The 16,822-nt window shown below is 48.2% G+C and overlaps 1 protein-coding gene across 3 annotated transcripts in view; it reads right to left on the bottom strand.

Moving 5' to 3' along the window:
* SUPT6H (SPT6 homolog, histone chaperone and transcription elongation factor) overlaps positions 1-16,822 on the bottom strand; it is a 32,459-nt gene that overhangs the window by 1,355 nt on the left and 14,282 nt on the right. For all 3 annotated transcript variants that reach the window (XM_027034512.2, XM_027034510.2, XM_027034511.2), the window contains exons 11-35: positions 16,515-16,657; positions 15,721-15,869; positions 15,472-15,570; positions 14,830-14,959; positions 14,594-14,744; positions 14,263-14,417; positions 13,874-14,069; positions 13,384-13,523; positions 13,149-13,266; positions 11,940-12,016; positions 11,527-11,662; positions 11,088-11,225; positions 10,843-11,010; positions 9,374-9,501; positions 8,031-8,238; positions 7,298-7,445; positions 6,719-6,861; positions 5,820-5,960; positions 4,582-4,777; positions 3,718-3,956; positions 3,065-3,178; positions 2,769-2,893; positions 981-1,093; positions 625-702; positions 366-532 (exon numbers count right to left, since the gene is read on the bottom strand). In XM_027034512.2, the coding sequence (XP_026890313.1) occupies positions 366-532; positions 625-702; positions 981-1,093; positions 2,769-2,893; positions 3,065-3,178; positions 3,718-3,956; positions 4,582-4,777; positions 5,820-5,960; positions 6,719-6,861; positions 7,298-7,445; positions 8,031-8,238; positions 9,374-9,501; positions 10,843-11,010; positions 11,088-11,225; positions 11,527-11,662; positions 11,940-12,016; positions 13,149-13,266; positions 13,384-13,523; positions 13,874-14,069; positions 14,263-14,417; positions 14,594-14,744; positions 14,830-14,959; positions 15,472-15,570; positions 15,721-15,869; positions 16,515-16,657 (3,600 nt within the window). The remainder of the gene's footprint in view (positions 1-365; positions 533-624; positions 703-980; positions 1,094-2,768; positions 2,894-3,064; positions 3,179-3,717; positions 3,957-4,581; positions 4,778-5,819; positions 5,961-6,718; positions 6,862-7,297; positions 7,446-8,030; positions 8,239-9,373; positions 9,502-10,842; positions 11,011-11,087; positions 11,226-11,526; positions 11,663-11,939; positions 12,017-13,148; positions 13,267-13,383; positions 13,524-13,873; positions 14,070-14,262; positions 14,418-14,593; positions 14,745-14,829; positions 14,960-15,471; positions 15,571-15,720; positions 15,870-16,514; positions 16,658-16,822) is intronic.

A 16,822-nucleotide genomic window follows, 5' to 3' on the forward strand; every position in this document is an offset into this window, starting at 1 on the left:
ACCGAGCTTTCTAGCTGACCATCTCTTGAGCAATGTGTGGTCCCAAGTGGCAGAGAGAGGCCAGCAGGATGGGACCTGGCACAACAGGGCCCGCCAGTGTGGACCACTTAAGGGTTCCAAAGATCCCAAAGGACCATGGAAAAATCAGACTTTCTCTTACTCCCTCTACCCTCAAGAGGGCCCAAAGAAAAGGAACATGTGTTGGAGACCATTCCTAAGGCTGTGGTGGCCCCATCTGTACATATGAAGCCCCGTGGGGTAGACACCGCCAGAGGGCAGTCTATGTACACAGGTTGGCAAAGGATGAATGTTCCCTTTTGCTCTTCTCCACCCTCTGCAGGGAGCCTCGTCCCCAAGCCACGTACGTGGTAAGCGCTGCTGCCCCCTCCACTGCCACCATAGCCATACTGGCTCGAGGCCCACTGGGCTGGCGTGGCATTGGGGTTCTGTCCTTGGCCTGTCACGGCTGCGATGGCACTGAACATCTGCGAGGTCATGTTCTGAGGCAGGGCATTCACAGCCCGTGTCAGATCTGTAGGCACACAGAGGTGGGAGATGGGCACGTTAGAGGTCAAAGTCTTCTAGTGCCATCCCTCCAGCTCCCAGTCTCAGACATGAGCTCACCTGCAAGGTTGATATTGGCTGGGGTGGCATTGATAGAAGCAGGTGTCCGGGTCCTACTGCTGCTACTGGGGGTGATGCCTGTAGGAAACGACCAAAGTTAGTTATGTCCCTCCAGAAACCTGTTTCTGTTTTCACCATGAAGGGGGCTGGAGGAGGTCCTGAGGTGGGTGGAAAGAAGGGAAGCTGCATCAGCAAAGTGGATGGAGGACCTCCTTGATGCTAGGAGCCTGGAGCAGGAGTGAGACAGCTTCAGTGACAGCCCGGGCCTCGTCCTTTCCACCGGTGGCTAGTGATCACCTTGATTCAGGACCTTCGTGTCCCTCTAAGCACATCCCAGAACTCAGAACAGAACTCACCTGGTACAGGATCCTGGTAGTGATCCTTAAACCATCGGAAAAGTCCGTTCACAGTAGGGAAGATTTGGCCCCGGTACCGGAATCCTTCTGGAGTCACTGTTACGTATTCTATCCTGGGATTTTGGAAGGAAACCTGTGTCAGAGACCACTTGGGGCCAGCTGTGAGAGAGCGGCCAGAACAGATCTCCACCATGTGAAGTAGCCAAAGTGGGTGCTGGGGGGAAAGGAGAGATGAAACAGCCCTGACCCTGTCAAAGGAGGCTGCACTGTGAGGAGGTGAGCACAGTCAAGGCCAGGAGTCGGCAGCCCTGGTGTGACAGGTACAGGCCATCAGAAGAAGGCCTGCTGGGGGCTGGGCCACCATCCTGGGGTGCAGTGTGATGGCAGCACACTGCAGGTGGTGGCAGGAGTTGAGGCCACAGTGTCAGGGCTGTTGTCCTGCTGTCTCCCCCTGTGCTGGAATCTGGAAATACCAGTTAAGGTGGTTAGTCTGACCTTACTCGACACTGCAGGGCAGAGAGTAGATAAGACAATGGGCTCTGGGTTCAGACCAGTTCTACTTGCAGTTTTGGCTGTCACTCACTACCTATATGACTTTATGTGAAGTCACTAAACCTGAATCTCAGCTTCACTTGAAAAACAAAGGCAACAGCACTTAAACCTACAGAACTGTGTATGAGGAATAAATGAGACAGCATGTATGAGGCACTTAGCACAACACCTAAGATAGGGTTCTGTTCAATAAAGGACAGCTGTCAATTACCAACAGACAATGACAAATATTGGAAAGTTCTCATTTATGTTAAGTTGAACCCTGCTTTCTAAATCATCTATCAAGTGTCATTAATGCTGCAACACAAGGAGTCTGCACACCTTTCTACGGGAAGCGATTGCATTGCCTCTACTTCCTCGTTTAAAGATCCCTCGTTTGCTCAACTTCCTCGTGGGACGGTGTCCAGCCAACAGCCCTGGCTGCCATCCTCTGGAAGCATGATGGTGAATCAGAAATGGCTTCTCAGAAACGACAACAATATTCTACATGTGCCCAAGACAGTGCAGGGTCTGGAGTCCAGAGCTTCTTGTCACCCAGCCACTGAGCCCAGACTAACATAGTCTATGTTGTTTATCTTGCACAGGCAGTACAGGGATACGAGCAGAAACTCACTGGCCTTGGCCACGAGCCGAAGGGAAGGTGGGGGCGTAGAGAAGACTGATACGATTATCAGTCTGGGTAACAGACAAAAGGAAAGCAGATCCCAAAAAATGAGACTTTGATTCAGAGTGAGCTCTAGAGGGATCCAGACAAAGGCATGTCTAGGAAGGCCAGCCTGTTAGCCACACATAGAAGGGAGCAGAAGGGTCAATGATAGGAAGGAGAGAAGCTCTCCTGACCCACCCCTTCAGTGCAGGCAGAAATTATTCGGCACACCACAGCAACAGTGAGCCACCTTGTGTCGAACCTCCTGGTGAGGGGGAAGCAGAGAGTGAGGAGAGACCTGTGTCCTGGCCCTCATCTTTGCCAGTCAGGTGGAGAGTGTCTGGTAATTTCCATCACTCTTTGGGAGGGAAAAACGGTGAAGGAAACTTTTCACAGGGTTGGGGAAAGTATCTTTCTTTGCTTTTTACCTCTAAATCGTCACCCTCTTTCCCCACCTCCAACCTCCAACAGGTAAGAGGGAAAAGACAGTCAAGCAGAACCAGAGAGAGTACTGCTCCGGGGGTCTCTAACTCCCCTGCTAGCCTATCCGTGGACCCCAGTGGCAGCACCTTCTCAGGACTAGTGCTCACCTGGGTTTACCCCGGGGCTGGTATCCCAGTAGGAACTTGCCGGGCAGTTCCTTGCAGGCACAGATGAAATAAGGGATGAAGGTGGGCTTCTCCTTCTTAGTTTTGATGAGCAGCTCCTCTAATTTCTGGGGGTAGAACGAGGGGGAGAGGTTGGGATAGCAGCATGCTTGGTACACAATGTCTGGCGCATACATGAGGTACACCTCCTTCACCAGCTGAACGTCCCCTACGCTGAAGGGACACCATATATCCTGAAGTGACTGGGAGATGTCATGCCTCAAAGAGCCCTGGCTCACCTTACGATCCCCACCACTGCAGTCCTGATAATACTTGTGATTCAGAAGGTCCCGGGCAAAGGATGCCATGGGCTGGACATAGCGAGCAACAATCTCATCCAAGTCTTCAAATTCCTGTGGGAATATGGTAAAGGCCCCATGTGTCACATTCAGAGCTGAGACTCCTTCATTTAATCTATTCGGAAGAGAACCCATGGGAGGGAGTGGACTTCCCAGCCCTGCTGTAGCCTCGCTCCCCTGCAAAGTCCCCTCAATTTATACATCCTGCTCAGATTTATCAGCTTACAAGGCATAAAATCCTTTAAACCATAACTTTGATTCTCCTCTCGTGCTTGGGAATAACAAGGAGCTTCATAAAATTTCCTTCTACTGAAAACGAGAAATGGTGTGTGTATGCAATCATGTGCATATGTTTTCTCCTCTTCCTCCACTGGCTCTCTATAGGTAGTCTATTTTAAAATTGGGAGGACAGAGAGAAGCAAAATACACAAAACTGTTATCAAATGACTCCTTTCATAATCAACCTCCTATTCTGTTCTACACAGCTAAAATTTATGTAATGCATATAAGTTACTAACGTCACATGAAAGTAAGCAGAAATGGCTTGTTTCTGGAAGTAGGAGAGGGGATGGGAAGCAGGAGCTGGCTCTCACCTCACTATTGATCCACAGGGTGGCTCCCAGGCTGAAGGCATTTTCCTTGCCCTCTTCCCGCACGTCCACGTGCTGGTAGATGCCATCACTGACCTTCCAGGTCACTGTCAGGTGATTCTCACCCTTGCTGCTTGGTCGGATGATCACATCACCCTGGTCCATGGTCTCCATCATCTTTTCTGCTTGCTTGAAATTTATATTATGGAAGGATGGGTGTGCGATCACTCGCTTGATGTATGCTGAGGAGGCCAAGAAAGAAGTACACATCAGGGGAGGGGACTGGGAGCCCACAGCAAAGGGACAATCTGTGGCTTTATTTCTGACCTGCTATCAAATTCTGAGACTCTTTTGCCCTCTCTGGACCTGAATTCTCTAATGTAAAGGTTTTGTGTGTGAACCTGGGTTCCTCAAGTGCTGAGAGAACGAAGCTTTAAAAGTCACAGTGTAGGGGTGCCTGGGTGGCTCAGTCCGTTAAGTGTCCGACTTCGGCTCAGGTCATGATCTCGTAGTTCCTGAGTTCAAGCCCCGCGTCGGGCTCTGTGCTGACACCTTGGAGCCTGGAGCCTATTTGGATTCTGTGTCTCCCTCTCTCTCTCTAACCCTCCCCCGTTCATGCTCTGTCTCTGTCTCAAAAATAAATAAACGTTAAAAAAAAAAAGTCACAGTGTATTAGCAAAGAACACGTGACCCAAGAAGACCCTGGCTTTCAACCCTGCCAGTGACTCCATCCATGATGTCTCTGAGGTGCAGCACCTCCAAGCCGAGCGCTCACTCCTACTGGGGTATAGCCATCAGCACATGAATCCTGCGGGGGGGCGGGGGGGCTGCCAAGACTTGGGCTGCACAAGTGGTGGCCACACTCACTGGTCCGCTGCTGCTTCCGTTTCATGTCCTCCTCCTGCTTGTGGTCTGCTGCTTCAGCGTCAAAGTCATAGTACGTGTCCTTGGGCAGTTTCCACTCGTTGTTCCTGTCCATGAGGTCTGAGGTTCGGCAGGTAAGGTCTGCGCTGAACTTCTCAATGTCAATCTTCATGATGCGGCAGTGAACGGTCATTCCCACCTAGATCCACAGAACATTTGAGCTGGAAGGGACAAAGATGATCTAGCCCGATGCCCCATTTTACATGTGAGAAAACCGAAGTCCAGGCAGAAAGATGGAGTGACTCGCCCAAAGCCAGCGAGCTAGCAAGTGGCAGGTTAGGAGTTGACAGGTGAGTCTGGTCTGCAGACCACCAGCCATGCCCCGCACAGATGCCTCTCACTCTAGACAGGAAAAACAACCGGAGCTTACTGGGATCTACCCCGCCACTGGCGCTATTCCCTTTTCCCATAAAGTTACCTAATTATTGTTCCTGGAGTAAAGGCAAAGTCTGGCTGCCCTTTTTGGAGGAGAGGCAAAACAACAGCTTTCTGTTCTTTCCCCCTGACTTGAGCCCTTCCATCTAAACACTGGCAAAAGCCAGTCACTGCATGGTTCTTTTGAAAATCTCCCTGGCTTCCTTGATTGGGAATGTTTTCCCCAATCTTCCTAAGTCCACGGTTCTCAGGGGTTCATGACACTTAGAACTAGAGAATTTGGCAGACATGGTATATCAGCCATGTCACCAACTAACTGGGTAATCCTGGAAAAGGCATTCAAATTTCTCTGAAAAAGGTTTCCTTCCCCATCAAGTTGAGAGATCAGAGACAACACATGTAAACGTCAAGTGCTGGTATCTACTGGGTACATAATAGATGGCAGCTGGCAGGAGAATACTAGAACAGAAAGGAAGCTCAGCCTTTCTGTTTCACAGCATGTAATGCTGGGCCCTGCTTCCTGCCTACAGACTAAATCACAGCCTCCCACATGGGAAGAGAGAACCCTCTCCCAAAGGGCTGGCAACCCAATGAAATAATCACAAAGAGAACAAAAGCTGCTACTCATTCACATGCCTCTCACCCTGGCTTCTTTCAGCCAGTTATAAATCCTCCTGACTCTCTCCCCACCAGCAGCCACTGGGAACCAAGCCTCACTTCTAGGGAGGCGCAGCCCAAAGTTCCGGAGAGCCCCATTTAGGCAGCTGAAAGTTGCACTAGATGTCTTAGTTTAGTCTTCCATCTACCTTCACTCGCTCCTCGGGCCGCTTTACCACTTTGTCACTGAGGAACTTGGTGGGGATGAAGCCAGTGACACCATTGTCTAGCCGTGTTTTGACACCAATGGCCTGGCCTGGGCATGAGCCGCTGTCAAAGTGGTTCCAGACCTAAAAAGTGCATCAGGAGAGGAGCTTGGTCATTAAGGTTCTGGAGATCTACGTTCAGAAAAGAGCTGCTGGGGTGCTGCAATTTATCTTGCCATAACACCTGGCAACATGGTCTGAAATACAATGAATAAGCCAACACAGATTTTGAACATCCCTAATATTATTAACTAAATTATTAATTTATATATTAATATAAAATATATTAACCTATCTGTATGTCCCTCTAGTTGCCACAGAGGCCCATCTCTCCCAATTCTGTTTTGACCTAGTGGACATAAGAAATACATAATGCCAGTCTCCCCAGAACAATCCATTTCAGGGAACCAGCTGCCCCTTGGCTTTATTATTGGGACAAATCCCACCAGCTTATTTATTGGGGAAAGTCTGGAAACGGTCTCGTGTGGAAAATGGAAAAAAAATCAAGAGAGCCTATAGATTCTTTCCAACTAGCACGTACAGGAACACCGTACCTGCCCTGTAGTAAGAAACGCACGCCCTCAGGTCTATAATCTGGTTGAGTTAGATCCCCAGAAAATAGGAAACATGGGTTAAAGGCTGAGCCATAATAGAAGGAAGCACACTGATTGTTTCTGACCAGCATATAGAGGGACTTCATGTTAGACCTGTATGTGTTCTAGCCCTCATCCCTGTTTATTTGTTTGGGAAAAGAGTGATCTAAAATAGCTGCATTCTAGACTCCGTTCTAGAGACATTCAATGGAGGAAACTCAGTGACCACAGTAACAGTGCAGCACATACCTCGCTTAGTTCAGGGAAATTGTCTTGCTGACAGAAGGGGCACTGCCACAGCCCTGTCTCATCGTTGCGGATCGCCTGGTCATAGCTCTCACCCTGTGGACGCCTGTGGGCAATGCCAGTGACGTTGCAGATGATGAGCTTTCCTGCAGGAAAGGGAGAGGACAGGGAAGGAAAGAAGAGAATGGGGACCAGGCTAAGAGAACTGGAGAGGTGTTCTTCCCACTGGCCTTTTAGTGTCAGAACATCTGGCTTATGGCATCTCTACTGATTTCCCTCACATCCTTAAGGAGATCTTCCCCTGATTTGATGACGGGGGAACATGAGGCCTATAGAAATGACTCCTTGAAGATCCTGAAGCAGCAGGTTAAGAAGCATAATTGGTCCCTGAACTCAGTTTTGACTTCTAGTTCAGGGCTGCATATATTAATAATAATCTTAAAAGCTCCCCCGGTCTTTTTTACCTACAGTATAAACCTGCCTCACTCTGCTGGAATCATCGCTTGGTTTGAACATATACAGTAAATGCACCCTTCCACCCCACAAATTCTCCTCCAGCTGAAAACCAGACCCAGCGTTTACCAATGTAGAAGGTCTCTGGTGTTTCTTTGGTTAACATATTGAAGATTTCCTCTGTGTTGGGAGAGCGGTAGGCTGTCCGGAGGTCCTTATACCGACAGCTCAGCTCCGCCCGGATGTCATACAGGGTGATGTGTTTGTCACCATAGCCCTGGGGAAGAAGCCCAACAGGAAGAGCCTTACAACCCTCCCCAACTGGAGCCATGGGGGGCTTGCAACAAAAGGAGTAGGACAGTTGTCTCCTGTCAGGGCTTCTCTTCTTTCCCATCAAGATTTACCATAGAATTTTTTCAAACTTTCTATTTATTTTTTCATTTTTATTTTTTTAGAGAAAGTGAGAGAAGGCCCACAAGCGAGGGAGAAGGGCAGAGGGAGAGAATCTCAAGCAGGCTCCACGTTCAGCATGGAGCCTGATGCAGGGCTTAATCCCACGCCCATGGGATCATGATCTGAGCCAAAATCCAGAGTTGGATGCTAAACTGACTGAACCACCCAAGTGCCCCCCCAAACTTTCTCTGTTATAACATGGAATGTTCTCAGATAAAAATGCTTCACAGAAACCCAATGTGGGAAACAGATACATGCAAAGCTACATGCAGCCTGGGCAGAGAGAAGAGAGAATCAGGTCTCCCACATTAACACCATTGGAGGTTTTCTAGAGATTTGCTGCCTGAGTCTCCTCCCAATTAAGCCACTGCGGGTGACTTCTATGCCAAGCCCCTACACTGTCACCTACCTGCCTCTCCAATTCTTCTGCAAAAGCATCAAGGTCCAGATCCTTCAGTCGCTCTGGGTTTTCCAAGATCTCTTCGAGGGCTCCTGCGGGGTTAGCGTCCTCAGCTGATTCATCATATTCCAGAGCATCCACTGCCATCTTCCTGGCCCACTCATAGGTCTCAGGGTGGACTCGGGAACCGTCAAGAACTTCAATGTATGAGTCAGTGCTGAATGAAAGGCAGAAAAGGGACAAGGATATAGAACAAGAAGCTTCTAGTAACAACCCAAATGTCCACCAATGGGGAACTGGTTAAATAAATCAGGGTACCTCCATACAATGGAATACTATACAGCCATTAAAAATAATGAGGTAGATCTATGTGTGCTGACATGGAAAGATGGCCACAATATACTGATACGTGAAAAATGCACTGCAAAACACTATGAACCGTATGATCCCATTTTTGTAGTAAATGGGTAGTTAGTAAATGCATAGCAAAAATAAAATTTAGGAACGTTGTAGTACACACCAAATTGTTATGGTAGTTATCTCTGGGGGGTGGGATTATGGGGGACTTCCACTTTCTGCACAATATTGCTATACATTGAATTTTATATAATGAACTTAAAAGAAGTCTTATATAATAAGATAAAACAAGAAGGGGGAAAAGACCTCTGACAATTTGCTGACAGCTATTTTCCCCCATAAAGCCTTCCCAGGCTGGTCTTGCCCGTGCACTCACATGGACCTATGTTATTCGTGGAGTGTTACAGCAAAGCTGGGTGGAAAATGAAGTTTTAGAACTTGAAGCCTATTTCCCCACTGATTTCCATTACTGAATGAGGAGCTATGTGCCCGTGGAAAAGATCCTCCAAAGACTGAGTTGATAACTTCTGGAGAGGAAGAGGTCAATAGTGAAGTCCAAAGTCCAAGTGAATAGAACTTTCTCTCAATAACATCATCTGAAAACATACTGAATCTCTATCCCCCTTCCTTATCTCCTCATACCCCCACACTCCTGTTCCATTGCCCCTGCTAGCCCCACCCTTATCTAGCCACGGCAAATCATAATAACAGAACATGTTTGTGTTTACTGAATGAAATCTTGTATGTTTTCTGTCCTTAATTTATAAAATAAGTTGGTTCTTTTTATGTTTTCCTCATACAAAAAAAGCTTCACATAATTGAACCGATCTTTTCCATAGGTCAGATGCTCTTGACTTAATAAAGGGTTGCTCACCTTTGCTTTAAAATATTTCCTAATTCAAATACCTTGGGCCCTTTGACAGCCCTAATCCCCTGAATCCCCAAAGCAAAGCCCAAGGGAATTCTGCCTGGCCCACCCAGGAAGAGGGCATCACCTGTCCCCCAGGGAGGCCGTGTCGATCTTGAGGAAGCCAGCACAATTCATGAAGACTTTGGGACCCATGTGGCACATGGTGACCAGCTGGGTCCGACTCTCCAGCCTGGTGTTGTTCTGCTTCAGGATCTAGGAGAGAGGTGTGGGCTTTCAGGTTTCTGGGAAACCCTCTGTCTCCATGCCTCAATATCTAACTGAGCACTATACCCTACTGTCTGCTACTTAAAAAAAAAATTTTTAGTGAACTACATTACACCTGCCAAAGATAATATAGAACTAGTGTGTAAGTTAAAAGTTAGTGATAAAACATACACCCAAGTACCTTTCACTCTTCTTAAAAAAAAGAACATTACCAGTACTTCTGAAGTTCCTTAAATCCTCCATTAACTTGACTGAAATCCTTTTTCTACCCACTGGAATAAACCACTATCCTGAGGTTTGCGTCTGGTATGCTTGCTTTCACCCATATTATTTTTTTGAAGCTTTTTAAAAAATTCATTTTGAGAGAGAGACAGAGAGAGAGGGAAAGAAAGAGAGAGAGAGCGCGAATGTGCACACATGCATGGGAACAGGGGAGGGGCAAAGAGACAGGGAGAGAAAATCCCAAGCAGGCTCCTTGCTGTCAGTGCAGAGCCCCATGCAGGGCTTAATCCCACAAACTGAGATCATGACCCGAGCCGAAATCAAGAGACGCTCAACCAACTTATCCACCCATGTACCCCTCCTTCCATCCATTTAAAAAAAAAAAATTTTTTTTTTTTAACGTTTTATTTTATTTTTGAGACAGAGAAAGACAGAGCATGGATGGGGGAGGGTTAGAGAGAGGGAGACACAGAATCCGAAGCAGGCTCCAGGCTCTGAGCTGTCAGCACAGAGCCCGACGTGGGGCTCGAACTTACAGACCAAGAGATCATGACCTGAGCCGAAGTCTGAAGCTCAACTGACTGAGTCACCCAGGCGCCCCCCGCTAAAAAATTTTTTTTTATCTTTAGTTTTGAGAGAGAGAGAGAGAGAGACAGAGACAGAAACAGAGACAGACAGAGAGACAGAGTACAAGTGGGAGAGGAACAGAGAGGAGAGAGAGGGAGACACAGAATCCAAAGCAGGCTCCAGGCTCTGAGGTGTCAGCACAGAGCCCCACGTGGGGCTCGAACTCATGGATGAGATCATAACATGAGCCAAAGTCTGACGCTTAACTGACTGAGCCACCCAGGCGCCCCTTCTTCCATCCGTTTTAAATCCTAGTTTATGGCTATCTTTTCCATGAGCCACTGTAGTATAGTAATGAAGTACAGTAGTACACATAGTAGCTGTGGCCACTTGGGTCTGAAGTCTGACTTGGACTCTTACTAGCTGGATGACTCTTACACCAGTCTCTACTTCTCTGACCTTTTGTCAAAATTATACTGGCAATTGTAAAGGCTCAGTGAAATAGAACTTTTCTTACTTACTCATTCAACCCAATCTTACCTTCAGGAGATGGGTCCCTTTTCGAGGTCCCAGACCACAGACGTACTGGATTAAGGCCTGGCTATATGGGTGGGCGATGGCACGGTTGACATCGACCCCAACCTCATTGACTCGGTTGATAAATTCACAGTATAAGGCATTGAGCAGCTCCTCTTTCACCACATGCTCCTGCCGATAAACAGCAGACAAGGATAAGGTTACTGTGCCCTTCTGCCCGCTAAGCCTGCCTGTTGAATCATACTCACTTGCAAGGGATGAAACTTGAGACACAGGATGTCTTCATCAGAGCTGCACACCTGGGCAAATTCAATCAGAGGGTCCTGGATGCGCCGGGCCAGGGAGACGGCCTGTCTCAGCACTGGAGGATAATCCCGGAACTCTGCCTAGAGTCAAACAAGGACCAGCAGGACCATTAAGTCCCCTCTGTTCCGAGAGCAAAAGGAGTTTCAAACCGTTCTGGCTTTAAGTCACTCTCTTGTCTCCTCTGGGACCCCTTTTTCCTGGGACCAATTTAATTTTCAGGGCTCTCACTCCGAAGCATGACTGGCAAAATGAAGCAACTGCACACGGGTAAGTGAACAAGTGCAGTCCTGTGCCCTCGATAACCTTCGTTTTCCTAGTAAATTTCCTAGGGACTGACAGCTCTTGCTTGCGCAGGTCTTAAGAATGGGGTTCCAGCATTACCTCCGATTTCTTGCTATTCATGTAGAGAATGGCCAACTCATTGTCAACCAGCTCCACCCCAATAGAGGACAGTTGTTGGCCCTGGTCCAGCTCATGCACAATGCGCTTCACATCTTCAATCAACATCTGGGCGTCCCTGGAGGGATGAGGGGTGTTGGTCAGGGTTCTTTCTGAAGTTTCTCAGGGATAGACAGACTCATGGCTGAGGTGGAAGTGGGGGTGGGGATGGGGGAGGAAGGGGCTTTGAAGACAAAGAGATACCCACCCCCCGCCCCGCCACCGCCCCGGGGATGGGAAATTTACCAAGGGTTTACATGCTTATTGCTCTGTTAGAGGCATATGCCAGGTTCAACAAGAAGGAATGAATGAATTTAAGCCAGGTCTAGTCCCTGGAGTTCCCCTGGAGCCCCTACCTGTTTTCTCCTGCAACTGTCACCACATGAGGCTTTTTATTCAGAAGAAATTTCTTTAGGGTTTCAATGTCTTGAGCCTGGATTGAAATAAAATTGGAACTGAATGGCTTTGAAGACAGGAAGATTTCTAACAGTTCTCTCTCCCTAAGTAGCACAAGACCTTGTAAGACCAGAGAACAATAAACTCCATAATGCATAGACACGGTCTAACTAGCGCACAAAACAAGGAGACTAAGACCTCTGGTTTGAATATTATATATCTGCTAACGTTTCCTAAAATTACTATACTTCCGGCTCATCCTTGGTCGTGATGGTCTAAACACATTGGGTCTTCCTTTCTAATTAGTAATCTCTACACCCAATGCGTGGCTTAAACTCACGACCCCAAGATCAAGAGTCACATGCTTCTCTGACTGAGCCACCCAGGTGTAAACATACTTGGGTTTTTTCTACCATAAACCACTGCTTAGCTATCAGGACTATTCTAATCTCAATTCCTTGTTATCTTTTTCTATTTTAATTGTTTTTTTTTTTTTTTTTTTTTTTTTTTTGAGAGCATGAGTGGGGGAGATGAGAGAGAGAGAGAGAGAAAGAATGGGTCTTAAAATTTTAAGCAAGTTCCATGCTCAGTGGGCAGTCCAACCCCATGACCCTGGGATCATGACCTAAGCTGAAATCAAGAGTCAGACGCTCAACCGACTGAACCACCCAGGCGCCCCGATGTTTCTTTTTAAAAAATGGTTGCGAAAAATTACTCTAGAATGCAGGTCTCTCGCAAAATTGAAAGATACCATTAGGTTAAGAAAATCAGAAGCATATACATGAGATGAATTCAAATTCCTCCTTCCTTGGAAGAAACACTGAAAGGCTAAAGCAGGGAAAAGGTTGGCTTAATGCCTCACTGGCTTTCAGCTACTGGAACAGGATGACCCAGATGCTGGGAAGAACAGAGGCTACAATGGCAGCTTCCAGAAGAACACAAGACCTAGGAATTGGCCTCCAGCCAGAAGTAAATTCTGCACCAGAACGTGAGTGCCATCTACTGCTTATGGAAGTTGAGACTTATCCCAGGACTCCAGTATTCAGCAAGCATGTGGAGATCAATCAGGGTCTTGCAAAGGATGGCGTGTAGACCATAAACACATACCCCCACAGAATTGTAAAACGCGCTTAAGATGTACACTTGGTTGCCCTATCCTAGCCGCTTGCCTTCTTTTCCCGTTCTTCCTCTCTCCATGCAGTTCGCCGTTTGGTAAAATGGGGCAGTCGAAGGAAGTCTGTCACTTCTCCTTCACCGTTGACCAGGGCGCAGAATACGGGGTGATCTCTGCCGACCAGACAAGAGCAGTGCAACAATCAGAAATAAGAGGATGTAAGTGAGAGTAGAATGAAATTAGGAAGACAGGTAAGGGGTGAGGCTGGGCAGGCACAAACAGGCAGTTACCTGGCAGAGGAGAAAGCAATGCCTAGGACGCGGATGCCCTTCCCTTGGTTCTCATCCATAAAGTCATCATCTTCCTCTACCTGTTGATCTGGCCGGTAGGGTGCCACCCTCAACCAGTTGTAGAGTTTCCGACTACAGGCCTGGGGAGAAGACACACCAGACACTATGGCCAATAGGCTCACCGAGTGTGCTAAGGGAACAGATGTGGGTACACAGGTGCACAGGCTGCGTTGACGTGTGCACGTGTTCCTAGCCCTTTGCAGGCTTACAGTGTGAAGGCATACCTTAATTGTGGAAACAGGAGAGTATACAGAGAACAGCAATATAAACAAAGAGTGTTTGGGCTGGGGTGGGAAGCCAAGAATCTCCTCAAACGGGGGGGTCTCGGAGTGACCCATGGCTTGTTTGCTAGAAAACTACTTGTAAGGAGTTCTTTCACTCTCAGCTCTAGTTTGGGGAAATCACAGGCCTAAAGACCGTGAGTCTTAACCTTTATGACATATTCTTTGGCTTCGGCCAGCAGCTTGTTCTTGAGCTCTTTGGCCATCTGCACATAGAGGAACTGCTGCAAGGCTCGCTCGATGGCCATGGTGCGCTGCCGGTTCCACTCCTGCACCTGGTGGCTGAACTCGTCTCGGTAGTAAAACTGTTTGATCTCTTCGAAATATGTCTGGTCATTGCCGTAGCTGAGGAGAAACAACACTGCAGGGTCGGGGATGGAGGAAAGATGACACTGAAATGTCCACAAACACTGTGAACCAGGGACAATGGCCTGCTCACCTCTCAAACTGTGGTTCACATTCCTGAGGGACCCCTCCCTCCAGCTGACCCTTCATCAAGCCCTCCCAGAAGGAGCCCCCACCCCAGAGCTTTGCTTACCCTTCTACCCCCTTCATATCTATGCTGATGTCAATGGTGAGCAGCCCTTCATCTTCAGCCAAGCAGATCTTGAGGAACTGGTCATCTCTCAGTTCCTTAACAGGCTTGTTCTTTAAGTACTTGAAGGAGTAAGCGTAGTGGGCCTCATCCACATCCTGTACACATTAAGAGGAATCGTCAGCTTACTGACAGGCTGGGCTTGACCCTGGGAGAAAAGACTGCCTCTCTGCTTGCCGGCAGACAGCTCAGCTGAGCATGAAAGCAAGAAACTCAGTTCAGTCGAACACAGAGCTGGGCCACGTGTTGGATCAAAGCCCTTCACCCAGCTCACCTTTCTACCTTTCTTGGTGGGGGTTATATTTAGCTTGGCTCTCTCCTGGAAGGTCTGCCTCAGCACCTGTCGGACGAGGGGCTCTCGGGCAATCTGCAGGGCTACCATGTAGCGGGCACCTTCCAGCACAGCTTCAGGTGTAGGGAACTGGCTGTGGGGAAAATGCGGCAGCTGCAGGATGACAGTGTCTTTGCCCGCGGGCCCTTCCTCCCGCCAGCCACGTGCCACAAGCCTACCTGCAAACATAATCCTTGGCCAGCTCCAAAGGCTCTGCAGGGAACTGCTCTGTCTCGTGCCGCTGGTAGCTGTCCCGCAGGTTTTCCCCAAATTGTTCAGGAGTCAGTCCAAACTTTTTGGCCAGGCCATCTAAAGCAAACAGGAGTGTGAAAGGTAAGGCAATTGCTGGGCTGACAAATCTCTTTGGTCTCCAAGTCCAGAGCAGCTATTCTGGGCACTAGACTTTAAGAGGGTCATGAATAAGCAGCACCAGGAAGTTTACAAAGAATAGTAAAAAAAACCAAAAAAACAAAAAAAAAAACCTGTCTTTAAACACCTGACAGGCTGTTATAACCCAGAAAAACAGTAATTTTCTGTGACTCCTGGGCTCAGAACTGAGGTGGAAACTACAGTTTAATAAAGAACTTCTCAAGGCTAGGATGAACTCTGTCCCTCTGATTATATGAGCTTCCCATTCCTTTGGGAAATTAGGGAGAGGCTAGACCATTACTGTGGGTGGGCGTGGGTGCTGGGGGGGCCAGTGTTCACAACTGGATTAGTGATTCGCTCAAAAAAGTCCTCTTCCTGCCCACCAGCGACCATCTGGGAACTCCCCTTGCTCAAGGCTGGAACGCCCAGGACACAACACAGCTAGCTTTTACCTAGGCCAGCACTCTGGCAAATGGTGTACATGTCTCGGCGGGAGGCCTGCTTGAGCTCTGGGCCCCTCTGCTCCTCGTCTTCTGCCTCTTCACCCTCACCTAGGAAGAAAACATGAGTCAGTGCTCTAGTTTCCAGTCACTCCCAAGGAACTACCACATGCAGGGAAGCCCTAAAGGGCACTCAGCCAAGGGCATCCTTGGGGATGGTGTGGCCATCAAGCCTCCTAGGTTTTCTGTTCCAGCACTCACCTTCCTCATCTCCCTCTTCCCTCACACGCTTCAGCTTCTTGCGGCTGGCTTTGGCAGCATTCTGCATCTTGGGGATATCACGACCATAATATAGCAAGAAATGGTTGTAGACATCTTTCAGCTCATCCATTGACTGGACATCCTTAAGCCTGGAGAAAAAGGGATGTAAAACCTCAACTGTCACTAAGGGTACACCCCAGTTCTGCTACAACAGGTCTAATTCCCAGGAGGGAAGGTCCCAACTAGAATAGGTGTCTGTATTCTTCAATTATTAGAGACACACAACAACCCCAGACGGTGACTTCCTTGAGAGCAAGGTACCTTAAAGAAGGAATATGTCAAACAAATGGTGGTTGGTGGTTGTCAGAAATGGAGATGAAAAGGGAGAGACAGATGAAGCACCACATCTCTAGCAAAGTTCAGAGTTCTTGAGATGGTCTGTCCCTCCCCCACCAGCTTCATGACACTGGCCACTAAAGTCATCTGCACCCTTCCGGCACTCCACCGATTCCAGGCTCACCAAGCTCCTTTCTGGTTATAATTTGGTTTTCCACATACCCTTATGTACAGGGAATTTTCAGATCAGCAAACGTGACTATCTTATCCTTTTCACCTTTTATACCCATATAGGTAACGAAGATGAATTTGTTTGCCAGAGAGATCACTTTTGGTGTGGTGACAAGTTGGGTTTCTAAGGGATGGGCCCTGTGCTGAGGATTTTGTAGGTTACACTGCTCCCTGGGGGCCTTTGGTCTGAGGGCGCCCTGTAATGGAATAAACCTTGCATACTTTACCTCTCCATGTCGGTGGTATCTAGAGCCCGGATGCCATCAGCCAGGGGTTTGTCAGGATCAGCAGAGATCTGCTCGTACTGATAAGCTTGCATCTTCTCAAACAGCCGTGTTAGGTTCTCTTTGCGGATCCTCAGTTGGGTCCACTAGGATAGGACAGGGCACGACTAAGGGCTGGTGTTCAGCTTTGGAGACCCAAGGCTGCTCTGTTTCTTACCAGGCGACCCCGGGAAGGGTAGCCACCTGATATGTACAGGAGGCTTGGACTTTGGTAGTAGTGGTGCCCAAGCCACACCTCAGCCTCTTAGGAG

This window comes from Acinonyx jubatus, chromosome E1 (assembly GCF_027475565.1).
Source record: "Acinonyx jubatus isolate Ajub_Pintada_27869175 chromosome E1, VMU_Ajub_asm_v1.0, whole genome shotgun sequence".
Taxonomy (NCBI): Eukaryota; Metazoa; Chordata; class Mammalia; order Carnivora; family Felidae; genus Acinonyx; species Acinonyx jubatus.